The 23,570-nt window shown below is 52.3% G+C and overlaps 2 protein-coding genes across 5 annotated transcripts; one reads left to right on the forward strand and one right to left on the reverse strand.

Annotated features, from left to right (window-relative positions):
• Positions 1-99: 99 nt before the first annotated feature.
• Fam98c (family with sequence similarity 98 member C) lies at positions 100-7,617 on the forward strand. 2 transcript variants are annotated; one of them, XM_006981987.4, is made up of 8 exons: positions 100-1,085; positions 1,172-1,320; positions 1,396-1,530; positions 1,859-2,064; positions 2,682-2,759; positions 2,842-2,958; positions 3,839-4,006; positions 4,339-4,686. In XM_006981987.4, exons 1-8 carry the CDS (start codon positions 1,045-1,047, stop codon positions 4,480-4,482), a joined length of 1,038 nt encoding a protein of 345 aa, XP_006982049.1. In that variant the 5' UTR covers positions 100-1,044; the 3' UTR covers positions 4,483-4,686. The 2 variants fall into 2 exon arrangements, with proteins under 2 accessions (XP_006982049.1, XP_076434187.1); XM_076578072.1 differs by lacking the exon at positions 4,339-4,686 and adding an exon at positions 6,207-7,617 and having other exon boundaries at positions 957-1,085.
• On the reverse strand, positions 4,657-21,878 carry Rasgrp4 (RAS guanyl releasing protein 4). Of its 3 annotated transcripts, XM_042276072.2 has the most exons (17): positions 21,748-21,878; positions 18,942-19,126; positions 17,892-17,997; positions 17,707-17,769; positions 16,657-16,788; positions 16,391-16,544; positions 14,365-14,538; positions 12,382-12,498; positions 11,785-12,060; positions 9,344-9,424; positions 9,158-9,262; positions 8,921-9,039; positions 8,686-8,830; positions 7,269-7,305; positions 7,049-7,183; positions 6,815-6,927; positions 4,657-5,700 (listed from the first exon to the last, which is right to left on the reverse strand). In XM_042276072.2, the coding sequence occupies exons 1-17, from the start codon at positions 21,768-21,770 to the stop codon at positions 5,644-5,646; spliced, it is 2,022 nt and encodes a 673-aa protein (XP_042132006.1). In that variant the 5' UTR covers positions 21,771-21,878; the 3' UTR covers positions 4,657-5,643. The 3 variants fall into 3 exon arrangements, with proteins under 3 accessions (XP_042132006.1, XP_042132017.1, XP_076434150.1); XM_042276083.2 differs by lacking the exon at positions 9,344-9,424; XM_076578035.1 differs by lacking the exons at positions 4,657-5,700; positions 6,815-6,927 and having other exon boundaries at positions 7,048-7,161.
• Between the last annotated feature and the right edge of the window lie 1,692 nt (positions 21,879-23,570).

The raw sequence follows: 23,570 nt of genomic DNA on the forward strand, positions 1-23,570 counted from the left end.
CACTAAGGCGGGAATATATCTGGTAAGCTGGGAGTGGAGTTAAGCAAGGGGAACCCTGGGAGAGGGGGTTGGAAAGGTGACAGGGTGTGCCAGGCTTCCAGTGACATTGTACGGGCTTTGTTACCCTGAGTGAGTGAGATGGAGCCACGGGAAGGCTCCCGAGCATGATTTGGATTTTCAAAGGCTAGTTGTAGCTGTGTGAGGAAGGCCCCCGGGGGAACAAGCTGACAGAAAGCTCCTCCCTGGGGAGGTAGTGTGGGAGAAGGGAGAAGGGGGGTAAGGGATGTTTTGAAAGAGTCCACAGATTTTTTTTAAAGGTTTTATCTATTTTATGAGTTATTGCTTGCATATACATGTATGTGTGTGCACCGCCTGGTTACCTGGCGTTGGGTCCTCTAGAGCTGGGTTTGCAGCTGTGAGCCACTGTGTGGTTGCTGGGAACCCGGGTCCTCCATAAGAGAGGCTGAGGATGAATAAATAGCACAGGAGCCCACTGTGATGTTGACGGAGGGCCTACCTGTAGTGGGAGAGTGGGTGTGAGGGTGTGCTGACATTCTAACCCTAAGGTGAAAGGAACCAAGTTGGATGAGCTTTGCGGTCTGGGGTGATTAAAGAGCAAAGGGCAGCCGGGCGTGGCACACGCCTGTCAACCAACACAAGGAAGGAGGAAGCAGGACCAAGAGGCCAACCTGAACTACATACATACCGAGACCCTGCCTCAAAACCGATGAATTTAAAAAGCAGAGTGAAAAAAAAAGTGGAAAGGAAAACAGGTTGCCTTTTGCTTTTATGTTCCCGAGAGCAGGGACACTCAAGCGTCCCACAACCTCGGGGATCCTAACCTCAAGCTGTGAAATTTACAACCCTGGACAAGCTACCTGATGGGCGCGCGTGGCGGACTGTCGAGCCAATCGGAGCGCCGAAGCTCCTTCGCACGAGAATGTGATTGGGTAGAGGCTGGGGGGGCGGGAGGAGGCACCCTCGGGGCGGAGCCTGTCCCAAGCGGAAGGGGGTACGCGCCCGGGGTCCCCAGGCGAAGCTGCGATGGATGGGGCCACGGTGGCCGGCGACCTGCTGATTTTGGGGTAAGGGGTTCGGGGGTACGGGAAGGGCGCACTCGCCTCGGGACGCGGACGCACAGGGACTCGCACTGACGTGCGCTCCGCCGCAGGTACGGTGCCCTCCCGGAGGCGGCGGCGTCTCGGGGCCCCGCGTGTGCGGACTTCAGGGCGCTGTGCGCGCGGCTGGCGGCCGAGCTGACGGCTCTGGGAGCTCTGGAGCGGCGAGAGGAGGGCACCGCAGTGCTGGGCGCTGGCCATGGTGCGTGAGGATCTGGGTGGACGGCGGGTGGAGGCGCGGGGCTCGCCGCTCCCTGATGGCTTCCTCCTCCCGCAGGCCCCGAGTCAGAGGAAGAATTCCTGCGGCAGTTGGCCGGCCTTCTCCGGGCGTTGCACTGCCCGGATCGCGCGCTCTGCGGCGGAGACTGCGCCACCGTGCTGCGGGAGCCCGGCGGCGGCCTGCGCCTGCTGCGTGAGCCTGGAAAGCTCCGGGAGGCGGGAGGGGGCGGGGCCTCGGGGCGGGGCGGGGCCTCGGGGCGGGGCGGGGCCTCGGGACGGGGCCGGCTCTGAATCTGAGACTGGGCTCCCCGGGCCGCGGTGGCGGGGCGGGGTTGGATTAGGGCTGGGCTGGAATTCTGACGAAGGTCTCTGGAAGCTTTAATGGGTTGGGTGAGATGGACCGGTGGTGGTTCTGAAGTCGGCTGGAGGAGGAGGAGGAGCTGCAGCCTTGAAGTGAGCGAAGCTTACTCTGGGGGAGGGGCCAAGGTTCTAGCTGAGCAGGGATCTGCTCCTATTTTTAGGGTTTCTTTGCTCCGAGCTCCAGGCTGCCCGCCTTTTGCGTCTGCGGCTCCGGCTAGATCCTAGCCCTGTGCAGACCTTCGGAGAAGGGACAGAGGAGGGGAATGGCGCGGTTCAGGAGCTGATGCTAACTCTTCAAGCACTGGGGCTCCCTAAACCCGTGCGAGGAACCCTGGCCAGCCAGCTACTTCGGGAGTTTCACAACAAGGTAGAGAGACAGGGTCCCCTCTTGAGCTACCTTACTTGGGGAGAGGATCCTGTCTTCAAAACCATCTCTAGAAAGAATGACCCAATGACAGGGATAGTTTTAGAACTCTGGTCACCATTTGTTTTAGTATGCTGTGATAAAACACTGACTGGAGCCAGTGTGAGGAGGAAAGGTTTGTTTCCGTTTACAAGTTATAGCCCATCGTTGAGGGAACTCAAGGCAGGAACTGAAGTCGAGACCACAGAGGAACACTTTCCTAGCCCATTTCTGGCTTGTTTCAGCTACCTTTTGTATACAGGCCAGGTCCATCTGCCCAGGGATGATAGCACTGCCCACAGCAGACCAGGCACTCATACATCAAATAGCAATTAAGAAAATTGCCAACAGGCATGCGTACAGGCCAGTCTGACGGAGGCAGTTCCTCAAATGGAGAGTCCCTTTTCTCAGGTCTGTCTAGATCTGTGTCAGGTTGACAAAAAAAAAAAAAAAAAAAAAAAAAAAAAAATAGACGTTAACACTATTGATGCCTCTGAGGCCCTGGGTTCATATGGCTGAGGGGCACTGGCGTATTCTGAAGGCCCATCCTGGTTGTGCCTTCTGATGGTTTCTTCCACCAGATCTCTGAGCTGCTGCCTTCCCTGCCCGCAGAGTCCATGCAGCCCCTCCTTAGCTCCCTACTGGATGCATCACAATGGGTAAGAGCATGTGTAGATGGCTGTGACCAGCATCCTTACCCAGACATGGGACCCTTGGTGTGACCGTGACCTCTTCTTCCAGGAAGCCCTGGAGTCTCTGTCCCAAAGCCTGACAGAACAGTACTGCTGCCGCCGCTGCCTTCTTCTGAAGCGTCTGGACCTTACAACGTCTGCTTTCCACTGGGCTGACCGTGCAGAGGTGTGGGGACCTTAGCAAGAATAAGCAGCCCATTGGGATGCACAGCTGCAGGGCAGAGGACCAAGGGCGAGCGTTATTACCCTCTTGGGGAATGCTGAGGCCCGGACCACTCTAGAATTCCTTCAAGATATTATTATTTTTTATTTGATGTGTTTTGCTTATATGTGTATATGCATCATGTGTGTGCAGTATTCACAGAGGCCAGAAGGGGGTGTCAGATCCTTTGGAACCAGGGATAGAGATGGTTGTGAGCCACCATGTGGGTGCTGGGAACTGAAGCCAGGTCTTCTATAACTGTCAGCAGCCAGTTCTCTTAACTGTCAAGTCATCTCTCCAGCCCACACTTCAGAATCTTACAGGGTTCAAGACTTCTAGACTCTCAGGGCCTCGAGAGCATTCTAGAAGGCCCAGCTCTCAGCTGGGAGTGTCCTCAGAACTATTCCCCTGTGTAACAAAATGGACAGTTAAGACTATCTCAGTTGGTTTTATGTTGCCAGCAAAAGGTACCAGCAACTGGGTGCTTTATAAGGAAAATCAGGTTCATTCCGGCTTATAGTTTTGGGGGCTGAAGCACCTGCAGGCTTGGACAGGTAGTGGGATTTGCATGAATGGCCTCCAGGGTCAGTGCCCTATAACCTTGGTATCATCACCTACGCTCTATCTCTTATAAGGTCAACCACTTTTAAGATTTTGGTTTTGCCTCTTAACTTGCCATGTGGCTGAGGGTGACCTCGAACTCCTGATCCTTTAGCCTCTACTCCCCTAGTGCTGAGATGACTGCTCTTGCACCACCGTGCCCAGCTGTCTGTCACAGCACATGACCCTGAGCGGCGATGAGCTTTGGGCACCTTCTCCATGAGTGCCCTTCCCCCCACTCCAGGCCCAAGGAGAGGCCATGAAGGCAGTGCTATTCCCAATCCGAGGACTTCTGACTCCAGAATCTGATGTCTCTGTTGCACACGTTCTGGCTGCCCGAGCTGACCTTTCCCGTCTGGTCCCAGCTACCAGTGTGGCTGCCCGCCGAGGGACCAGCTGTGCCATCAACAAGGTACCTCAGGCAGGGTAGAGTCTGGGCATCCTTGACCTTCAGTTTGGCCTTCGGGGGTTTCTCCTGGTCCAGTGTTCTCCCTGGTTCCTGGCCTCTAGACTCAACTGGCCTCAAACTAACCACTCTCCATAGTAGTTGGAGGGAAATTTTCTAATTTTTTTTTAGATAGTCTCATGTAGCCCAGGCTAGCCCTGTAGCTAACTCACTCTGTAGCTAAGAAGTTGGCCTCGACTCCCAATCTTCCTCCACTTCCCAAATGCTGGAATGATGGGGTGCACGAGCACACCAGCTCTTGTTTTACCTATTGGAACTCCAGTCTAATCAATTCTCAGGTGCTTATGGGTGATGTGCCAGACCGTGGGGGGCGCCCAGGTGAGCTGGAGGCGCCCATGCCGACCTGGAAGAACCGGAGGGAAGATGGAGGAAGGGGGAAGGCTGGCCAACAGCGCTGGGGGCGCAGGAAGAAGAAGAAGTAAAGGGTCTTGGAGGGTCGGTCGGTCGGTCGGTCGGAGGTTCTGTAGGTGCTGAGGCCGCTGGTAATCTTTGAGAGTCACTTTTAAGGTTTCCCTTGGCACCTAAGCCCGGCATTGCCTGTGGTAGAGGCCCTAAACCTCTCTCCACCCACCCGCCACTCAACACTATGAACCATGTTGTCTGAAAAATAAATTTAATTCTTTTGATGGTTGTAGGATCTGTTTCTGGAGGGACCAGCTCAAGGGTGGGTGGGTTTGTGGAGGGGCAGGGGGATTGCTGCCCACACTGAAGCATCAGACAAACACTTCACAGGGGCTGGGCAGCCGGGACACAGCGGGATGATAATACAGATGAACATCTGCCTTTTGCTAGCTCTTCCTGGTGAGGAGAGCAAGCGTTTAACAAGATAAATAGGTGAAATGTCTAGTCTGCTAGAGGACCAAAGCACCACAGGGGGAAATAAAGCAGGAAGGAGGTCAGAACATGGATGTGTGACATCTCTGAGGTCAGGAAGCCTCGTCAAGGGGATGTTCCTTGAGCAAAGCTCTAAGGCAGGTGAGTCATATAGACCTCTGGTAAACAGCATTCCAGATAAAGGGACCCTCCAGTGCAAAGGCCCCGGGGCTGGAGTACTTTGGGCATGTTCTAGGAACATAGAGGCCAGTGTAGGCGGACGAGGATGGGGAAGGAGGTAAGATGTGGAAAGGGAAGACAGGTGGTGGGGACAGACCGGGTTTTACCTTGAGCACGGTGCGGAAGCTCTGAGCAGAGGAAGGTATTTCCTGCCCACACCAGCGTTTCTCCTGACACTGGTTAGGACTCTGTCCCCTCCATTCTCATAACCGCCAGACACATGCCAACAGTCCCGGTGGGCCACTGGTCCAGAGCTTCATTTGGAAACAGTGTGAGTCTTGCCTCCCACATTTTGAGCAGGAAGCTTAACCTTACTAAGCTTTAGTCTCCTTATCTGGGGAGTGGGGGGCTGGGGAGACGACACAGCCTGAGTCCAAGTTCATCCAACCCCGAGCCGCAAATGCTAAGTGACGGGGAGGAGAATGATTGACAGTCGGTGCAGGGTAAGAGATGATGGGTGTTTGTCAGGGGCAGTGTGGGTGTGGATGAGACGGCGGTCCGGGAGGGAGGGAAGGGACTCCAGATGCTGTTCAGGCACTGGGCTTCGAGGAAGCGTTGGACGACGGAACTGGTGCTGGGGAGGGCACCTGGTAGGAGGAAGAGTACACAATGAGGGGCCCTTCGTTTCTCTAGGTGACAGTTCACAACCAGGACCAGGGTCTCACTCAGATTATGGCCAAACAAACAATACTCCCAGACGAAATCTCTGCCTTTCAGGAGTGGAAATGGTTCCAATAATATTGATTGTAGCGCCTGACATATGTGGCCTTATTTTGTGTGTGTGTGTGTGTGTGTGTGTGTGTGTGTGTGTGTGTGTGCATCATGTTCCATGTGGATGCTGCTGACCCTGACCCTGGAGAGCATGCCAGGGACTCCTGGGTAGGCAAGTGCTCTTGGCCTTGTTCTCACTTTCCCTTTTTGGGGGTGTGGGGTGTGGGGAGAAGACAGGGTCTCTCACTGTGACGGTCTAACCTGGATCCTCACCATGCAGGCAGGCCGTCAAGTTGTGGCTCTTCTCCTTTCTCGGCCTCTTCAGTGCTAGGTGTATAGGCTTGAGCAACCATGCCTAACTTTTTCTTTGTTTCTGTGCTAGCCGCTACCCACCCTCGTCACCTGAGTAGATTATGACCGCTGTCATTTCTCTGTCAACACTGAAAACTAGTCGGTGTCCACCGGGCATGGTGGCTCATGCCTATAATCTCAACACTCTGGAAAGGGAAGGCAAGATGGTGTTTGAGGCCAGCCTGCGTTACAAAGTGAGTCGGTTAGGTTTTGCCATCTAACACAATCTGGAGTCACCTGGGACTCCAGTCAGAGGGACCGTCAACTGAAGAACCGCTTCCGTCCGACTGACCTGCGGACACGCCTTGATCAGTGACTGATGTTCTCCACTCCAGTTCCTGCCTCCAGGGACCTGCCTGACTTCTTCCAGAAACTCAACTAGGCAAGTCAAACAAACCCTTGCTCCCCCAGGCTGATTTTGGCCAGCGTTTTATCACAGAGAGAAAGCAGACTAGGACACATAGTGAGACACCATCTCAAAATTTTTTTTTTTCTTTTTCTAAATTAGTGTCTCTAACCTCCCATCCAGGTGACTGTGGATTTCTATATGGTTTTGCTTTTCTGTGATTCCCAGATCTGTCTGGTTTTTCCAGGCAAATGGCCTGCCTCTCCTGGATCCAGCTAGGGACTTCTTCTTACCATCTCTGTCTCCCAGGAAGAGTGTGAGGACTCCGTCTGGGTCCAAGCATGGCGAAGGTGGCAACCAGACTCAGCATCCGGGGATAGTGTATAGGAGAGGTTTTCCTCAGAGCCTGTTTGTGATGTGACGGACAGAAGAGATGTGACTAGGACAGGAAGGACTCCATGACCTCAAGAATGAACCCCATCCTCTGGGCCCTCCTCCCAGGTACTGTGCAGCTAGCCAGGTCTTACCGCAGCTGGCAGGAGGCTGTGGTGTGGCTGGCACAGGCGCTCCTGGGGGACCAGGATCGCCCTTCGTCTCCGGCCTCTTCTTACACTCCACTCTCACTTGGTCCCTGCAGTGTCTGTGACAACACAGCCCGCAGTCTGGGGATGGGGTGGGGTGGGGAAGGAGCTATTAAATACCTCATTCTTCCAGCCTGCAGGTCGGCAGTCCCTCCCTGTCACTTACCCCGACAACGATAACCTTGCTTGTTGACACCCCAGAGCTGAGGGAAGGAAGGAGAATGGGTTAGCGAGACTAGAGGAGGGGGCCCGGGAGGGAGAGGATGGAAGCCAACAGGTTTCGAAACTTCGGAAGATTCTGAGACCAAAATGATAGGAACTTGGAAATGATCTCAAACTCAGGGAGTCGTGGAGAACCGGGCAAACTTCTGAGTTAACAAAAATGTACATTCTGTGGGTGGGGGCTGCTTGTGTCGTTCACGGTGTCTCCAGACCCCAGAACTGCCTGGCTCATGGGCTGTGTCAAGTGTAGACCTAGCAGTAAATAAATGGTGAGATCTGTGGATTTGTCTAGACTTGATGGTTGAGGTTTGTCCACTATTAAGAATTCGAAGCCAGGTGTGTGTTTTCGGAAGATTGAACCCAGGGCCTTGTACATGGCAGGCAAGCACTCTACCACTGAGCTATATCCCTTGCCCTAGCCCTATAAAATGAATTTGAAGCTAGCCTAAGCTACATGGGAAGACTCTGTCTCAAAAAGCCAAAATCTGAGGGAAAACAAACAAATAAAAGATGTCTTTAATTTGAAAATGAAGAAAACTTTGGATGGTCCAGGGTAAAAGGGTCAGAATGATTTTTGGGACCAGTTTTTTTATGTAGCCCTGGCTGGCTTGGAGCTCCACATGTAGACCAGGCTGGCCTCAAACTCACAGAGATCTGTCTGCCTCTGCTTCTTAGCTGCTGGCATTAAAGGTACACCATCATACCAGCTAGAGACTGGTGTTTATCCCGTCCCTCAGCAGGAGCAGCCAAGTGATGTTCCCTGCTGAGCCATATCTCCGGCTCTGCTAGTGTTTTTTTTTGCTTATTTGTTTATTTATTTGTTTGTTTATTTGTTTATTTATTGTTTATTTATTTATTTATTTTGGTTTTCCAAGACAGGGTGTCTGTGTGTGTAGTCCTGGCTGTCCTGTAATTTTGTAGCCCAAGCTGGCCTCAAACTCAGAAATCAGCCTGCTTCTGCCTCCCAAGTGCTGGGACTAAAGGCGTGCGCCACCACGCCCAGGTATGTTAGTGTTTTTTAAGGCAGGGTCTCATATAGCCCAGGCTGGCCTCAAACTCACTGTGTAGCTGAGGATGACCTTGCACTCCTGGATTCTAGCGCACTACCATGCCCAGTGCAACCTACCCAGGTTTGCAGGTTATCCAGCGTTTCGGAAATTGCTCGGGGCTTTGGATAGTTATTCACATGTAGAGTTTGGCGAGTGCACGGAATATAGGAATGCCAGTGTTCGGTGCTTATATAAACTATGAAATATCAGGCTGGGGCATTTCTGGAAGTCTCCCCCATCCCACCCCCACCCCCACCGTCCCAGGTTAGGTTGGGAGGAGCTAACCCAGGGGAGACAAGGCCAGGTGCTCACAAAGCCACTGCAGCTGTGACAGAAGGCGGGCTTGCGGAAGGTGACCTCATGGAAGGTATGCAGGAAGGCCAGGCCCAGCTTGGAGCAGATGGCGCTGGCACGGAGCAGGTATTCCGTCAGCTCCTCTCTGCTGAAGGAGCCGCTCCTGCAGGGTAAAGGCCACACCTCAGCACGGCCTCTCGTGGCACATCCAGGATCCGTGCTTTCGGAAGATCCAGGAGCCTGGGCCTCTTACCCGTGGCGGGGAGGTGGGTGAAGCCCGTGGCAGGCAAAGGGGAAGTTGCCTGCCAGCCGCTCAAAGTCCTCCAGAGAGATGGTGCCATGGCCTTCTGGGTCGTAGTTCTTGAACACAGACTTGAGAGGAACACCGAGAGCAGAGTGAGGACAAGACGCCCAGGTCCAGCCCTGTGGGCGTGGCTGCCTCCCCACTCCCTCCTGACATCCCTCCACAGGGACCCCAGCTCCTCCTCACCGCCACGAGCTGTTCCACATGCTGACCCAGGGTCACACTGTCTGGCTTTGGTGTCACACCATGGGCCCACTCCAACACCAGAGGTGCTTTGTAGGGGGAGGGTGGCTGGAAGGACACAGAGGGATACAGTTAGTCAAGGCACAGGCTCGGCCAGGGCGGGTCAGAAGGTCAGGGGTCAAGGCTCACCAGGCTCTTGGAACAACGTGGTTCCCGGGCATAAGAAAGCTCGTAGATCTCATCTTCTGTGTAGAAGAGATCCAGGGAGAGCTGGGGGATGGGCGGGCAGTAAAGTTCCTCCTCCAGGTCTCCGCCTGGAGCCTGCACCCATCCTCTTCCCAGACCCTTCTCCAGACTCTTGGCCCTGTCCGGGCACCCATCATCCTCCATACTGTTCCCTCCACACTCCAGAGGTGCCTTGTTCCCACTGAGGCCTTTTAAAAACAAATTATGTATGCGTGTGTCTGTGTGTCTGTATGTCATGTATGAGCGGGTAGCCCACGGAGACCAGGAAAGGCACTGGATCCCCAGGAGCTGGAGCTGCAGGTAATTGTGAGCTACCCATGTGCATGCTGGGAAGGGAAAGGAGATCCTCAGAACAGCAAGAGCTCTTAACCACTGAGCCATCTCTCCTCATCCATTCCCCAACCCCTTTTTGAGACAGTTTCACCACGTAGCCCAGACTGGCCAGGAATTCACGATCTTCCTCTGTTAGCCTCCTAAATGCTGGGATCTCAGGCACACATCAGCACACCCCGCCAAGTTCTCCTTTAGAATATAACAACGAGCCACATCCTTTCAGTTTCCACTGGGCCCTGACAATTATGCATGGCCTTGTCCTGGGCTCTGTGAACTCAACCTTTCAGTCTTACACTAGGCAACCCTCAGAATTTGTCACTGTCTCAACCTTCTGGACCCACGGAATGAGCACAGTAAGGGCACTCCTGTTGTAGGGTTGTAAGCTGAAGTGACTTGGAGGTTCTTTTGCATTCTTCTAAGGATCAGACTTGGGGTCTTTGAACATGCTCTGCTACTCTCTGGGCATGCTGGATATGTCTGAATCATAGTGTGAGGTAGACAGAGGATGGAGGAATGTCACCAGTTTAGGGATAGCCTGATCTACATAGTGAGTTCTACACCAGCAAGGGCTATACAGGGAGACCCTGCCTCAACGAAACACAGCAAAATGCAAACAAAAAGTGCTCCACCACTGAATTACATCCTTAGCTCTTACTTTTGTGTGTGTGTGTGCGTGCGCGCAGGCACATGGGCTCACATGCATGTGGCTTCAGAGGTCAATGTTGGTTGTCTTCCTTAATTTCTCTCCACTTCATTATTTTGTTGTCATTGTGTCTGGAGACAGGATCTTACTTTGTAGCCCTGGCTGGCCTGGAACTCACTGTATAGACCAGGCTGGCCTGGAACTCATGATCCTCCTGCCTCCGCCTCCTGAGTTTGGGGTGCGTGTAATCAAGACCTGTCAGAGCTTCTGGTTACACCTCAGCTATGCTCACCGTGGAAGCTTGAGACTTGGTATGAGGATCTCAGACACTGGGTCATTTTGTTTGTTTTTCTTTCCAGAGACAGGAAAGAAAGGGCCTCTTTACCCAGGGCCTCTCACTTGCTAGGCAAGCACTCTACTACAGCACAGATTCCCAGCTCCTTACTGTAGCAGGGATACAAAAGCCCAAAGCCATCCAGGGCCTGGAGCAAGGGTCTTTGCGTTCATCATGTTCCAGATAATGTTTTTTTTTATTTTTATTTTTTTGAGACACAGGTAGCCCAGGCTAGTTTTGACCCTGCAACAATCTTCCAGCTTCATCCTTTTGAGTGCTGGGATTACTAAAGGTGTGAGCCACCACACCCAGCTCAGATACTACTTTGATTACTTCATGTTACATTGCTGATTGTTTCTTCTTAGCCACATTCTGAAGAGGATCTTATTATTGTCCCTGTTTTGCAAGCAATGAAATTTTTACAGGGCTGTGATCTGCCCGAAGTCACACAGCTAGCTAGATTCCTAGAAGCCGTTGCTTCATGCCTTCCATAGCCGGGCTTCCTGCTACACACCCACAGTCACTGCACCTGGAAGGCTGACACAGAGCGTTGCTGCCTGCCTCACAGACTGTGAGACCTGATCTTAAATAAATACTAAAGGAAAAGGAAGAACTTGGATTGGGGATGGAGCTGAGTGGAAACTTGCCTAGAACTCATCATGCAGGGGGCGTGGCACAGTGGTAGAGCCCCTGCCTAGAATCCCCCAGTGAGGGGCTGGGGTGTGGCTCAGTGGTGGAGCCCCTGCCTAGAATCCCCCAGTGAGGGGCTGGGGTGTGGCTCAGTGGTAGAGCCCCTGCCTAGAACCCCCCAGTGAGGGGCTGGGGTGTGGCTCAGTGGTAGAGCCCCTGCCTAGAATCCCCCAGTGAGGGGGATATGGCTCAGTAGTTCAGTGCTCACATATTATAAATGAGGTCCTAGTTTCAATTCCTAGTACGGCAAAACCCAAACCAATCAAAACTCTCTCATTCCATAACTGCCTATCCTGGTCCTCCAGACCCCCCGTAGCTCAGGGCTCTAAATATTGGTCCCCTGTGGTCTTGAGGGGACTTGGGCAGCACAGGGCGCAACTTCACCGTCAGCAGATGTAGCAGGTCCTCGTTGGCGCTGCAGGGGGGATGCTGTCCCTGGAGTGCTACCAGCTCCTGTAGCCGTAGGTAGAGGCTGTTCAGCTTGGGTAGGTGCAGGCGGCCATCTGGCAATCTGTCTGGATGGGCCTCGTACAGGGACACCAGGTCCTTGAGGTGTACACCCAGTACCGGCAGCCGGAAGCCAGTACAGCTGGCCCAGATGCGGCGGTAGCAGGCATAGTTGTTGTGGGAGGCGAGGAGTTCTGTCAGCTCCAGAAGGGCCTGTGTAGAAAGTGCATGCTAGGGATAAGAATGCTTCCGTCCTGAGCTTCTTAGAGCAGGGATAGCAGTGGTCTCATTTGTGGACTCTGGAACCCGGAAATCTGGACCAGATGCACAAAGAGTGAGCAGCTGCCTAGAATCTAGCAGTGAGGGGCAAGGTCATGGCTCAGTATATAGGTGACCCAGGAAGAAAGGATAGGGATAGCCAGGGCGTCTATGGAATTCGGAGGATAAAGGTCCTAAGACGGTTCCAGAGCCCTTGAGTAAGGACTGACAGCAGTTAGGGAGTGATGTGTGACTTTGGGGAGTTAAGGGGGTTACCTTAGTGCTGTCGGGGCTCAGGTGGGTGTAGGAGTCCTTGAGCCTGGAGATGGAACTATGGCACAGCCCCCCCGTGACTGCCATCAACGTGTTGAAATTCTGTAGCTGGCGAAGCCTCTAGAAGGGAGGTAATGGCAGAGGTAGGAGGCACTGCGGAACAGCAGCCGGGCGGGCTGCTGACTGAGGGGTCCCAGTCGTGTGAGAGTATGGACCAGGTGAGCAGATGAGCGGGTTAGGGTGGCAGGAGCCAGCATATACTGTTGGGCAGATTCGGAGAACAGACAGGTGTGTGTCAGCCACGTGTAGAAAATTCAGAAACGTATCAGGCGTCGGTCGGGCTTCTGGGAGTCAAACAGTGGTAGAGCACCTGCCTAGAATCCCCCAGTGAGGGGCTGGGAGTGTGGCTCAGTGGTGGAGCCCCTGCCTAGAATCCCCCAGTGAGGGGCTGGGGTGTAGATCAGTGGTAGAGCACCTGCCTAGAATCCCCCAGTGAGGGGCTGGGAGTGTGGCTCAGTGGTGGAGCCCCTGCCTAGAATCCCCCAGTGAGGGGCTGGGGTGTGGCTCAGTGGTGGAGCCCCTGCCTAGAATCCTCCAGTGAGGGGCTGGGAGTGTAGCTCAGTGGTAGAGCCCCTGCCTAGAATCCCCCAGTGAGGGGCTGGGAGTGTAGCTCAGTGGTGGAGCCCCTGCCTAGAATCCTCCAGTGAGGGGCTGGGAGTGTGGCTCAGTGGTAGAGCCCCTGCCTAGAATCCCCCAGTGAGGGCCTGGGGGTGTGGCTCAGTGGTAAAGGACTTACTTAAGGGTGCAGGAGGCCCTGGGTTTAATCCCCAGTACTGACAGAAATAGCCGAGCAAGAGGAAGCAGAGTGTTGGAAGGCTCATAAGGAAGGGCGTGATCTGCTTTGGAGATACTCAGAGAGGCCAGACCACAGGGCTTCCCTTTTCCCAGAAGGGAGGGGAGGCTGACTCAACAGGTCAGGGCCAGAGCCATTAGACTAAGTCTCTTTGTGTCTAAGTAGCACTAAGAGCGATACTCACCACCGTCCAAAGACACCCAGGGGGCCTGAGGACTGCAGATACAAAGTGAAGACGTGGGAAGGATCCTTTCTCAGCATTGGGGGATAGAATTTGATTTGGGGCTTGGGAAACGGTGCTAATTCCTCAATAGAGAGCCAACAGGTGAGGCCAAGCATGGTTTGGCTCTGTGATATCAAGGTCACAGCTAGATCCTACAGTGCGGACTGGCTACGATGTGATAGGTATGGTGGGTGGGTGCAGATGAATCATGCCACCACAGGACGGGCTGCTGGATCAATAGCCTGAAGCCATGGGCTGGAGAGATGGCTCTGTGGTTAGGAGCACTCTTGCAGAGTTCCATTCCCAGCACCCACACAGGGCAGCCCACAACCGCCTCCTGTATCTCCAGCATCACTGGCCTCTAAAGGTGCACGTGTGTGTGTGTGTGTGTGTGTGTGTGTGTGTGTGTGTGTGTGTGTGTGTATGCACATAACTTAAAAATAATTAAAAAATAAACATTGAGCCGGGCGGTGGTGGCGCACGCCTTTAATCCCAGCACTCGGGAGGCAGAGCCAGGCGGATCGCTGTGAGTTCGAGGCCAGCCTGGGCTACCAAGTGAGCTCCAGGAAAGGCGCAAAACTACGCAGAGAAACCCTGTCTCGAAAAACCAAAAAAAAAAAAAAAAAAAAAAAAAAAAACATTGAAGGAAAAGAAAAGCCCGGAGCCTAGGTTAGCCACAATATGAAGGGTCAGGTCCCAACTCTACAGTCCCAGAAGCAAGTAGAAGGTGGCTGTGGTCCACACGCCTTTAGTCTCAGTGTTTGGTAGGCAGAGGCAAGCAGATTTGAGGCTGCCCTGGTCTACATAGCAAGTTCCAGGAGAGCCAGGACTATACAAAGAGACCCTGTTTCAGAAATGAAAGAGGGGGGTGGGACAAGCAGAAAGACTGGGTGGTCAGGCAGGGGCTTACCTTTGCCACATGAATGAATTTGTCCAGTACCTGGGCACGCTGTGTAGGCCCAGGACGGCTCAGCACCATGACCTGCACCCAGCGGGACACACTGTTGCTCAGACCCACAGAACCTTCCAGAGCGGGACAACCCCTCACTGAGCCCTGCAAAACATAGCCCCGCAGGTCTTGGGGCTGAGGACAAGATTGGTCAGAGTGGGTCATAGTGCTCACAAGCCATCTTCCTGGCAGTCCCAACCTCTAACATCCTAGCATAGTCTGGCCGAAGGCTCCCTCGGGCTATGGTAGGTCCCTGATGTCACCTTGTCCTTCTCCAGTCTGTGTGCTCATGATTATGTACATAACCGGGGCGTGGCCAGCAAAGGGAGGCGTGGGAAAGAGGACTTGAAAGCAGCTTCTACTTGTTCTGCTCAGTAATATGTACACGCCACTCATGTCCACCACACCACACAGGCGAACACACACACACACACACACACACACACACACACACACACACACACGCTCACAACAGCCCAATCGGGAAATCTGTCCCCTTTCTAAAGGAACCAGGTCCCCACTTCTCTCCAAAACAATGTCTAGATGTTAGCAGCTAACATATTTCAACACAGAACACAAGCAGTTGTCTTTAGGGAAGTGAAATACAGTGAACGCAAAGGTTTTCCTCAGATACTGTTAACTCTAACCATGCACTGCTCTCTGGGGTAGGAACTGTTAATATCCCGCTTTAATTTAATTTTTCTTTTCTGTGTTGCCCTGGCTGTCCTGGAACTCCCTCTGTAGCCCAGGCTGGCCTTGAACTCACAGAGATCCGCCTGCCTCTGCCTCCTGAGTGCTGGGATTAAAGGCGTGCGCCACCACCATTTGGCTTCATTTTAATTTTTATCTTTACGTAGGAGGGAGCTGAGGCATGGTGAATTGACATGCTTGGTGGTACATGAGTAACTGATAAGATATTCTGAGCAAATAACTATGTGATTCTTTTGCACTAAGTAGTTTTGTGACAGGGTCTCATGCAGTCCAAGCTGGCCTTGGATTTCACATGTCCTGCATCGGCCTCGCAAGCGCGAGGATTTTAGCCCCGAGCATACACACCATACTGCAGTAAACATTTTCAACGGGCTTTCTCATTCCGTCAGCCACTCTACGAAGTAGTGTGGTCTCTAGCTTATGAATGGCCACCTGAGGGGTGGGGGAACTGGTTCAAAGCTAGGTAAGGAGCGCTGAGGAGGGCTGGGGACATAGCTCCTTGGTAGAATGCCGGCCTAGCGTGCGCAAAGCCCTGGGCTTGATCTGCAGCACTGCAGGAACCAGCTGTGTTGGCACACATCTGTAATGCTAGCACTGGAGATGTGGAGGGACCTGAGTTCAAAGTCATCCTTGGTCACATCGCTGGAGGCCGGGAGACTCCTGTCTCCAGGGCAGGCAGGAAGTAAGAAATGAGTGGGGCATAAAGAAAGGATTGCTGAAATGGCTCAGTGGATAAAAGGCCCTGAGCTGCATTCCTGGGACTCACAAGGTAGTAGAAAGGGAAGACTGATTCCTACAAGTTTTCCTCCAACCACCACATTTCACAAACACGATAAATAAACACATAAAAGTTTTAGAAGGAAGGAAGAAGGTGGTGGGATTTGAACTCAGGGCCTTAGTGCTCAGCCAGCTTCATTCATTGTGCCAGACCCTCCTGCTGCCAAGTTAAGAGCGTTGGCCATGAGTGGTGGCACGGAGCTTTATCCCCAGCACTCAGGAGGCAGAGGCAGGCAGATCCATGAGTTCAAGGTTAGCCTGGTCTACAGAGTGAGTGCCAAGTCAGCCTGTGTTACATGGTGAGTCCCCATTCAAAAAAGAGTTTAGAGTCTGGGCTGGGCATGTAGCTGGGTGTTATAGAGAGCTAGCGTAGGCAGGACCCTGGGCTCAGCTCCGGCGCTGTTAGCACAGTAACAGCAATAACATCCCTCATGGATGCCTGTGCCAGGAGCACACCCACCCCACCCCCATTCCGTTTCCTGCTTAGGGGCAGACTCACCGTGATGGCCTGGAAGGACCGGAACTCGAGGTAAGTGAGGTGTTGAGCCAGCTCCTCTGACTCCAGGTGATCGAACAGCAGGGAGACTTTGCGCTTCTTGCCCAGGCCTGGGCTGCTCATGAGAGGTGGGGGGCCGGGTCCTCCGGGACTCAGTCTGGAGGCCAAGATGGACAGGTTACTGGAGTGGCTCAAGAGTTGAGGGTTTGGGGGGACATGGAGGGTGGAGGCAGGATGGGGGGCAGGGGAAGAGGGTAGGGCTGGCTCACAGGTTGGAGGCATCGCCTAGGCTCCTTTGGGCCAAGTTGCCCTCCTGAGCTACAGTGGCCCAAAACCGACCTATGGCTTCTTCCAGATGGGGCTCCTGGTGCACTGCCTCAGGGTGATGGGTCAGCCAGTACCTGGGAGGGGTCAGAGGCAGGAGATCAACTTGGGCTGGCAGTAGGTAGCGAGCTCTGTATGGGGGTCTGAGGCTAAGGAATTCTACACATGGGGAGCTAAGGGCATTTACATGGGTATGGGGTTTCTGGAGTCAGGATTTAGAGGGGTGACTCAGAGGATGGGGAGATCTCTAAGGTAGGACTTGGGGGGGGGCAGATTCTTAAAACAGGATAGAAAAAAAAAAACAAAAAACAAAAAACAGGATAGGAATCTTTCAAGACCACTGGGAGCCAGACAGCAGGGGTGCCAGGAACTAGTTGGGAGTAAGATTTGGGGAGTCAGGGCAATTCAGTCTTAGGAGCATGTGGAAGTGAGATGTCACCAGGGTCTATGGGATGGATCAGCGTCTCCCAGAACTGTGTGTTCTAAGGAGCAGGGGGCAGTGGTTTTTAAATTTTCTTGAAAGATTTATTTTCATTTTGTATGTATGAGTGTTTTACCTACATGTATGTATGTATGTGTACCATGTGTGCCTGAAGAGGAGACCAGAAGTCAGCTCTGGGTCCCCTAGAACTGGAGTCACCAGCTACCATGTGGGTACTAGGAACTGAATCCAGGCCCTCTGAAAGAGCAGCAAGTACCTCTTAACTGCTGAGCCATCCAGCCACAGGCAATGGTGTTTTAGCATGGGGTTGGTTTTTTTTTTTGTAACTTTTTTTTTTGAGATGGGGCCTTACTCTATAGCCCAGGCTAGCCTTAAATTTGAGGTGATCCTTTTACCTCAGGCTATCTCATGCATTACAGGATTACAGGCATGAGTTATCACACAGATTCTTAGCGTGAGATTTTAGAAAATGGGGCTGAGTGTATGTGGGGGGTTGGGCTGAGGGGTCTTGAAGAGGTGTTTCATGGGATTGGGGGTCTTGTCCCAGCCTTACCTGACCAGGTGACAGATCTGTAGCTGTCTTAGCTCCTGTGCATCTTTGGCAGCCTTCTGGTACTTGAGTTCTAGTCAAGGTTGTTTTCCAGCATCCCACTTGCCCGCTCCTCCGCACCCTTCTCCCAAGAGTTTACAGGTCTGCCCTCAACCCTCTAGATGGAGATCACGATTGTGGGAGGATATGAGGTCAGCAGCCGGCCAGCGAAGTCTGAGGATGGCAGCACCCAGCTGTGCATCATAAGCACCATCTTGAGAATGTGGTCCCCACGGCGTAGGTTGCCAACTGAGTCTGGAGAAGGGAGGAGAGTCCATCAGCCTGGGCCCCCGGCAACAGACCCATGGCCTCCAGAACGGGGTGGACAGGCTGCTGCAGATGTTGGTTCTACCTGTGATGTCCTACAGGAACTTGGGCAAGCACTACGACTTCCTCATCTGTCAGGTGCATGGGATGGCATGAGTTTGGTTCCCTGCCTTCAATATCTCAAGGCATTTTTCTTGAACTTTTTTTTTTTTTGGTTTTTCAAGACAGGGTTTCTCTGTGTAGCTTTGCGCCTTTCCTGGAGCTCACTTGGTAGCCCAGGCTGGCCTTGAACTCACAGAGATCCACCTGGCTCTGCCTCCCGAGTGCTGGGATTAAAGGCGTGCGCCACCAACGCCCGGCCTCCTTGAACTTTTAAAGATTGATTTTATTGTTTTAAACTGTGTGTGTGTGTAAGTGTGGGTTTGTTCACATGCGTGCAGGAGCCCTCTCCTGCCAGGGGTATCAGGTTCCCTGGAGCTGGGGTGACATGTTCACTCAAGCCTTCTGAGGAAGGTACTGGGAACCAAACTCAGGCCCTCTGAAAGATGTACATGATTTTAATCACAAACCTGTCACCCCACCCCTCTCTTAATTCATTTGTTTTTTCTTTTCTTTTTTTTTTTTTTTTTTTTTGAGACAGGATATCACTATGTAGCCTTGGCTGGCTTGAAGCTCTCTATTTAGACCGGGCTGGCATCAAATTCACAGAGATCTGCCTACCTCTGCCTCCCAAGTGCTGGGATTAAAGGCGTGCGCCATATCACCCAGCTAGGCCTGGGACTTTCTCCTCCTGCCTGAACCTTCAAAACTATGCCACCAGACCCAAGCGCTCTCTCGTCATTTAAGTAAAGAAGATTCACCCCACTCACCAACTTTCTACCCCCTCCCGGGAAGCTGACAGGAGTACTTAGCTGGCCCTTAGGGCTGCTCACCGAAGCACTGGATACATTTCTCCAGTAGCTCGTCTTCACTGCAGCTACCTTCACTCAGTACCCCCAGATTCATGGAAGCCATAACCTTGATGATTTCCCGGGGGGTGGGGCACGTCTTGTGGCGGCGGGCCTGTCGTGGCCGACCCCGTCCTCCTGCCTTCCCAGAGCATTCCTGATGAGACTTCCTGTAGGTACACACACAAAAACCCCACCGCAAAGCATCATGGGAGCCCCTTCCTCCAAGTACACTCCAGAATTCCTCTTGGTCCCAATGCTTCTAGGCACCATGGACCAAAGTTCTTGTAGGGCAAGGCCCAGGGTTACCCACTAGGGACTCATGGGTGACAAACCCCCAAATAGTTCAGATGCCCCAGGCAATCATGATCAAAGACCCAAGACCAAGGGCCTTCCAAAAGCTTAGCTCCCTCCTCTAGGCATTGACTCTTCCTGGCATTGTTTTTATTTTTTTATTTTTTTTTTAAAGATTTATTTATTTATTATGTATACAGGGTTCTGTTTGTATGACTGCAGACCAGAAGAGGGCACCAGATCTCATTATAGATGGTTGTGAGCCACCATGTGGTTGCTGGGAATTGAACTCAGGACCTCTGGAAGAGCAGTCAGTGCTCTTAACCTCTGAGCCATCTCTCCAGCTCTTTTTTTTTTTTTCCTTGCATTGTTTTTAAAGTCGGTGTAAAAAGAGTGCTTTCATCATGACATAATATGTATCAGTGTACCTGTACCTGGCTCCTGTTGGTCACCCATCTGTCCTCCCTCATCTCGTTGGTCCCTTCCCTTTCCCAAATATCATCATTCTGCTTTCATGTCACATATGTGTGTGTGTGCAAGTATGTGTGTATGCACATACTTAAATATAGGTTTCACGTATAAAGGAAAACACACGTAGTTGTTTGAGTGTTTTGTCTCTCCCGTCACCCTCTGGTATGCCCACCTCTCTTCAAGTTCCCTTGACGATACAGTCCCAAAGCATTGCAGGAGAAATTTGCTGTAAGCAGACCCCCAGGATTCATCCTGAGTTTTCAGGGAACCCAAGACATGACCCTGGGACCAACTCCAGGGCACGCAAGGTATCCCATGAGTTGGCCTTCTGGCTCCTCCTGCCAGAGCCAGAATGACATCCAGAGTCTAGGAGTCACACTTCTGCGGCCCAGGGACGGAGCCGACTCCTGTAGTCAGGCCTCTTGGAATCTCTCCTGCTCCTGTAAGGCAGCAGAGCCCTCATCCAAGCTCACCTTCACATGCACAAGAGTCTTAGCCTCTAGCCTGCTCCTCCACATTGGGAGCCCAGAGAGGAAGTACCAGCACTTCTCCTGGGCTCTTCAGAGGTAGGCAGGATCCCTGGGGCCACAGGCGCTTCAAGTAAAGTTTAAAAATAACCTTTCCTGTCTTGTGCCTCCTTAGGTGTCTCTCCCAGGTGGGGAAAAAGGGGCGATGTGGGAGAATGGAGGGAGGGGTTAGAGTCTAGCCTTCAGAGTCATTCAAAACTGGGTTCGAGAAATTTCCCACGGCTGTATGCCTTTTTATAAATTACCCAATGTCTTTCTAGCTCTTGATTTCTTCCTATGAAAAAGTCAAACCATCCTTGGATTTTCCCGGGGTGTTAACAAGTCTGGCTCCTCAAAGGGGCCCAGCTGGTGGGGGAGCAGACATTGAGATGTGGAGAGAAAGCTGTCTTGTAATTCTAGCTGCCTGGGAGATTGAGGCAGGGGGATTACAAGTTTGAATCTAGCCTGGGGTGCAGAGCAAGACACGATTTAAAAAAAAAAAGACAGGAGAAAGCAGCCAGGCTTCAGCATAGTGTGGGTGTGAAAAACACAAACAGGGACACCCTAAAATAAGTCTGCCGTGTCCCCTGCAGCATCATAAGGGCTTAATGTAGCTGTTAAAGGTTAACTAATAATGGACATTTGCTGGGAAGCAACCCAAGGGCTGAGAACTCCGTACACAATCAGTGTTCCTCAGGTGCCCACAGCAAGTACCAAAAGCATCCCATACAAGCACAGCTTCTCAGGCCTCGTGGCAGGCTCACAGAGTCTAAAACTTTAGGGGTGGGCCCAGTGGCTTGTGCTTTCCTAGCCCTCCATGCCCCTCTAAAGTGGTACCCATGATAATTCTGACAGAAGCGGGAACTGAGACAGAGTAGTTGAGTAACTTACCTAAGGCCACACAGCCAGGAACCGAGACACCTAGGATTCTCTCACTGTGTTGCTGAACAGGAGGAGGGAACCCCTTTGCCCATCAGGATCATGCTAGCGAGGGGCCCCTGCACCGTCTTTCCTTATGGGGACAGGAGGGCAGGCAACGCCAAAAGACAGAAGCCTATTTCCGCTCCTGCTGGCACAGGCGGCCACCTGACCCTTACCTGCAGAGCGGCAGCCTCCAGTGGCATCTGGAGCAGCCAGGAGTGGTTTAAGAGGCAGGGAAGCTGCATAGAGCTACGTCACAAACCCCTCTCCTGGGACACAGTCCTGCAGGAGCCTGGAGTTTCCAGTCCAGGGGGGCAGTGACCATAATAGGGGACAGGGAAGACCCCAGGGAAGACACAGGCAGCCAGCTGAGGGAGCTAGGGTGGAGGAAGGCAGGACAGCTCGAACTCCAGAGAGACAACAGCAACCACGGAGGCTCAGGTGTTCAGCTCCCCGAAGCATCTCCTCCTTCTGCCCCGTGAGAGCCCCATCTGGGAGGAGTGGGGGCGTCCTCCTCCTATTGTCCCCCCCAACCTCCTCACAGCCAGAGGTGCCAAGGCTTTGGCTCTCCCGGCTCTCCTTGGAGAGGGTCCTTTTACCTTTTGCTGTCTTTCCGGTTCATGTTTCTTGGAGGGGTGGGGGTCCTGACGGGAGTGTGATCCTGTTCCTTCTCTGGCCAGATTGTCAGCCCCCTGGGAGCTGTGGCGTCCACAGTGTTTAGGAAGGAAAGAGGAACTGCCCCTCCCCACCCACCCCCAGGCCAGGGGGAAGGAAGAGGCTGGGGAGAGACCAAAGGCTCCCCTCCCCCCTCCTGGGGATCCCTGACTGCTGAGGTTTCCGGTGCTGCCTACCCCCCTCAGCTGTCTCTCTGCTATCTCCTTATCTTCCCCCCATCTCTGTCTTACACACACACACACACACACACACACCCTACACCAGCTTTAAAAAGTGTGACTGATATTTATGTAAAAACACAGGCTCAAAGGAAAAGTCTATACTTCTCTCTTTTTTTAATTTAATTTTTTTTTCAAGTCAGACTCTCATGGAGCTCAGGCTGGCCTCATATTCACAGTAAATTTCCTGCTTCAGCCTTCACTGTGCTAGGATTACAGGTGTGAATAGCTTGGCTGGTTTGAAGGACACCATCTATACCTGGAAAACATTTTCATGTTTGTTTGTTTGTTTTTGTAAAACCTTTATGTAGCACCTACTGTGTACCATCTACTTCTCTAAGGTTTTGGGGTTTTTAGTTATTTACCTATTTTTTTTCTAAAGGTATACTCACCTTTTGTTGTATTTTATTTTGACTTTTAATCATGTGTTTGTGTGGGGTTGTGAGCTCACAAGTGCTGGTACCTTAGAGGAGGCTAGAAGCCTCAGATCGCCCTGGAGCTGAGTTCCAGGCAGTCGCGAGCCACATGGCATGGATGTTGAGGTTTTCCGCAGGAGCAGGGCAGCCCCTGGGTTTTCATTTTGATATTAACTCAGTGCACGGCACTGTTTTTTGTTGTGGTAGGTTTTTTTTTTCCGTGTGTGTGTGTGTGTGTGTGTGTGTGTGTGTGTGTGTGTGTGTGTGTGGTGTGTGTGTGGTGTGTGTGTGGTGTGTGTGTGTGTGTGTGTGTTTCAAGAAATTTTTCATGTAGATCAGGCTGACCTCAAATTCTCTTTGTAGCTGAGGATAAACTTCCACCTCCATCTCCCAAGTGCTGAGATTGCAGCTGCGGCTCACCATGCCTGATTCACACAGTGCTGGGTCTGAACCTGGGGCTTTCTGTGTCCTAGGCAAGTCTTTATCAACTGAGCTAAAAATGTTACTGATAGAGGTAAACCCTGAGCCGTCTCTCCAGCCCCTTCATGCAGTTTTAAAACAGACAAAATGACTGGGTTTTGTTATTGTCTTTTTTTTTTTTTTTTTTTTAAGACAGTTTCTCTGTGTAGCCCTGGCTGTCCTGGAACTCACTCTGTAGACCAGGCTGGCCTCTAACTCAGGGATCTGCCTGCCTCTGCCAGGATGACTGTTTTAAAGCCCTGTCCCTTTCCACTGCCCCTCTTAGGCTCCATGAACAGTACTTTACACAATACATTATTTGGTTTTGTCTCAACCGTTTCCTGTATATATAATATAGTTTTGTACCCATGGAAACGGACTTTACTCTTGCGTATGTATGTTTTGTTCTTTTATCTAAATGTGTCATGCTTGACATATTTTTAATTGAAGTACCAAAAAAAAGCACACACTGAAATTTAGGCTGAAGAGTTGTCACTGGCTGAGGAAACCCCTACGATGCTCACATCAAGGACAGGATGTCAGCTAGGCCTAGTGTACACACCTCTGATCTTGAGGTGATGCTGGAGGATCGGGAGTTCTAGGTCATCCTCTGCTACTTGTTGAGTTTGAAGCCACCCTAATCTAAAGAGATTC

The sequence above is a fragment of the Peromyscus maniculatus genome, chromosome 1 (assembly GCF_049852395.1).
Source record: "Peromyscus maniculatus bairdii isolate BWxNUB_F1_BW_parent chromosome 1, HU_Pman_BW_mat_3.1, whole genome shotgun sequence".
NCBI lineage: Eukaryota > Metazoa > Chordata > Mammalia > Rodentia > Cricetidae > Peromyscus > Peromyscus maniculatus.

Bases quoted from the DNA above. Each gene is read 5' to 3' on its own strand.
- Rasgrp4 (XM_042276072.2), bottom strand. From the start codon at position 21,770: ATGAACCGGAAAGACAGCAAAAG. The intron at 17,770-17,891 runs ATATCCTCCCAC...ACTAGAACTCAA, and splicing joins GCTGGCCGGCTGCTGACCTC to GTACCAGAAGGCTGCCAAAG. The intron at 14,539-16,390 runs GTGAGTCTGCCC...TCTTGTCCTCAG, and splicing joins GGTCCTTCCAGGCCATCACG to CCCCAAGACCTGCGGGGCTA.
- Fam98c (XM_006981987.4), top strand. From the start codon at position 1,045: ATGGATGGGGCCACGGTGGCCGGCGACCTGCTGATTTTGGG. The intron at 1,086-1,171 runs GTAAGGGGTTCG...GCTCCGCCGCAG, and splicing joins GGCGACCTGCTGATTTTGGG to GTACGGTGCCCTCCCGGAGG. The intron at 2,065-2,681 runs GTAGAGAGACAG...TTCTTCCACCAG, and splicing joins TTCGGGAGTTTCACAACAAG to ATCTCTGAGCTGCTGCCTTC.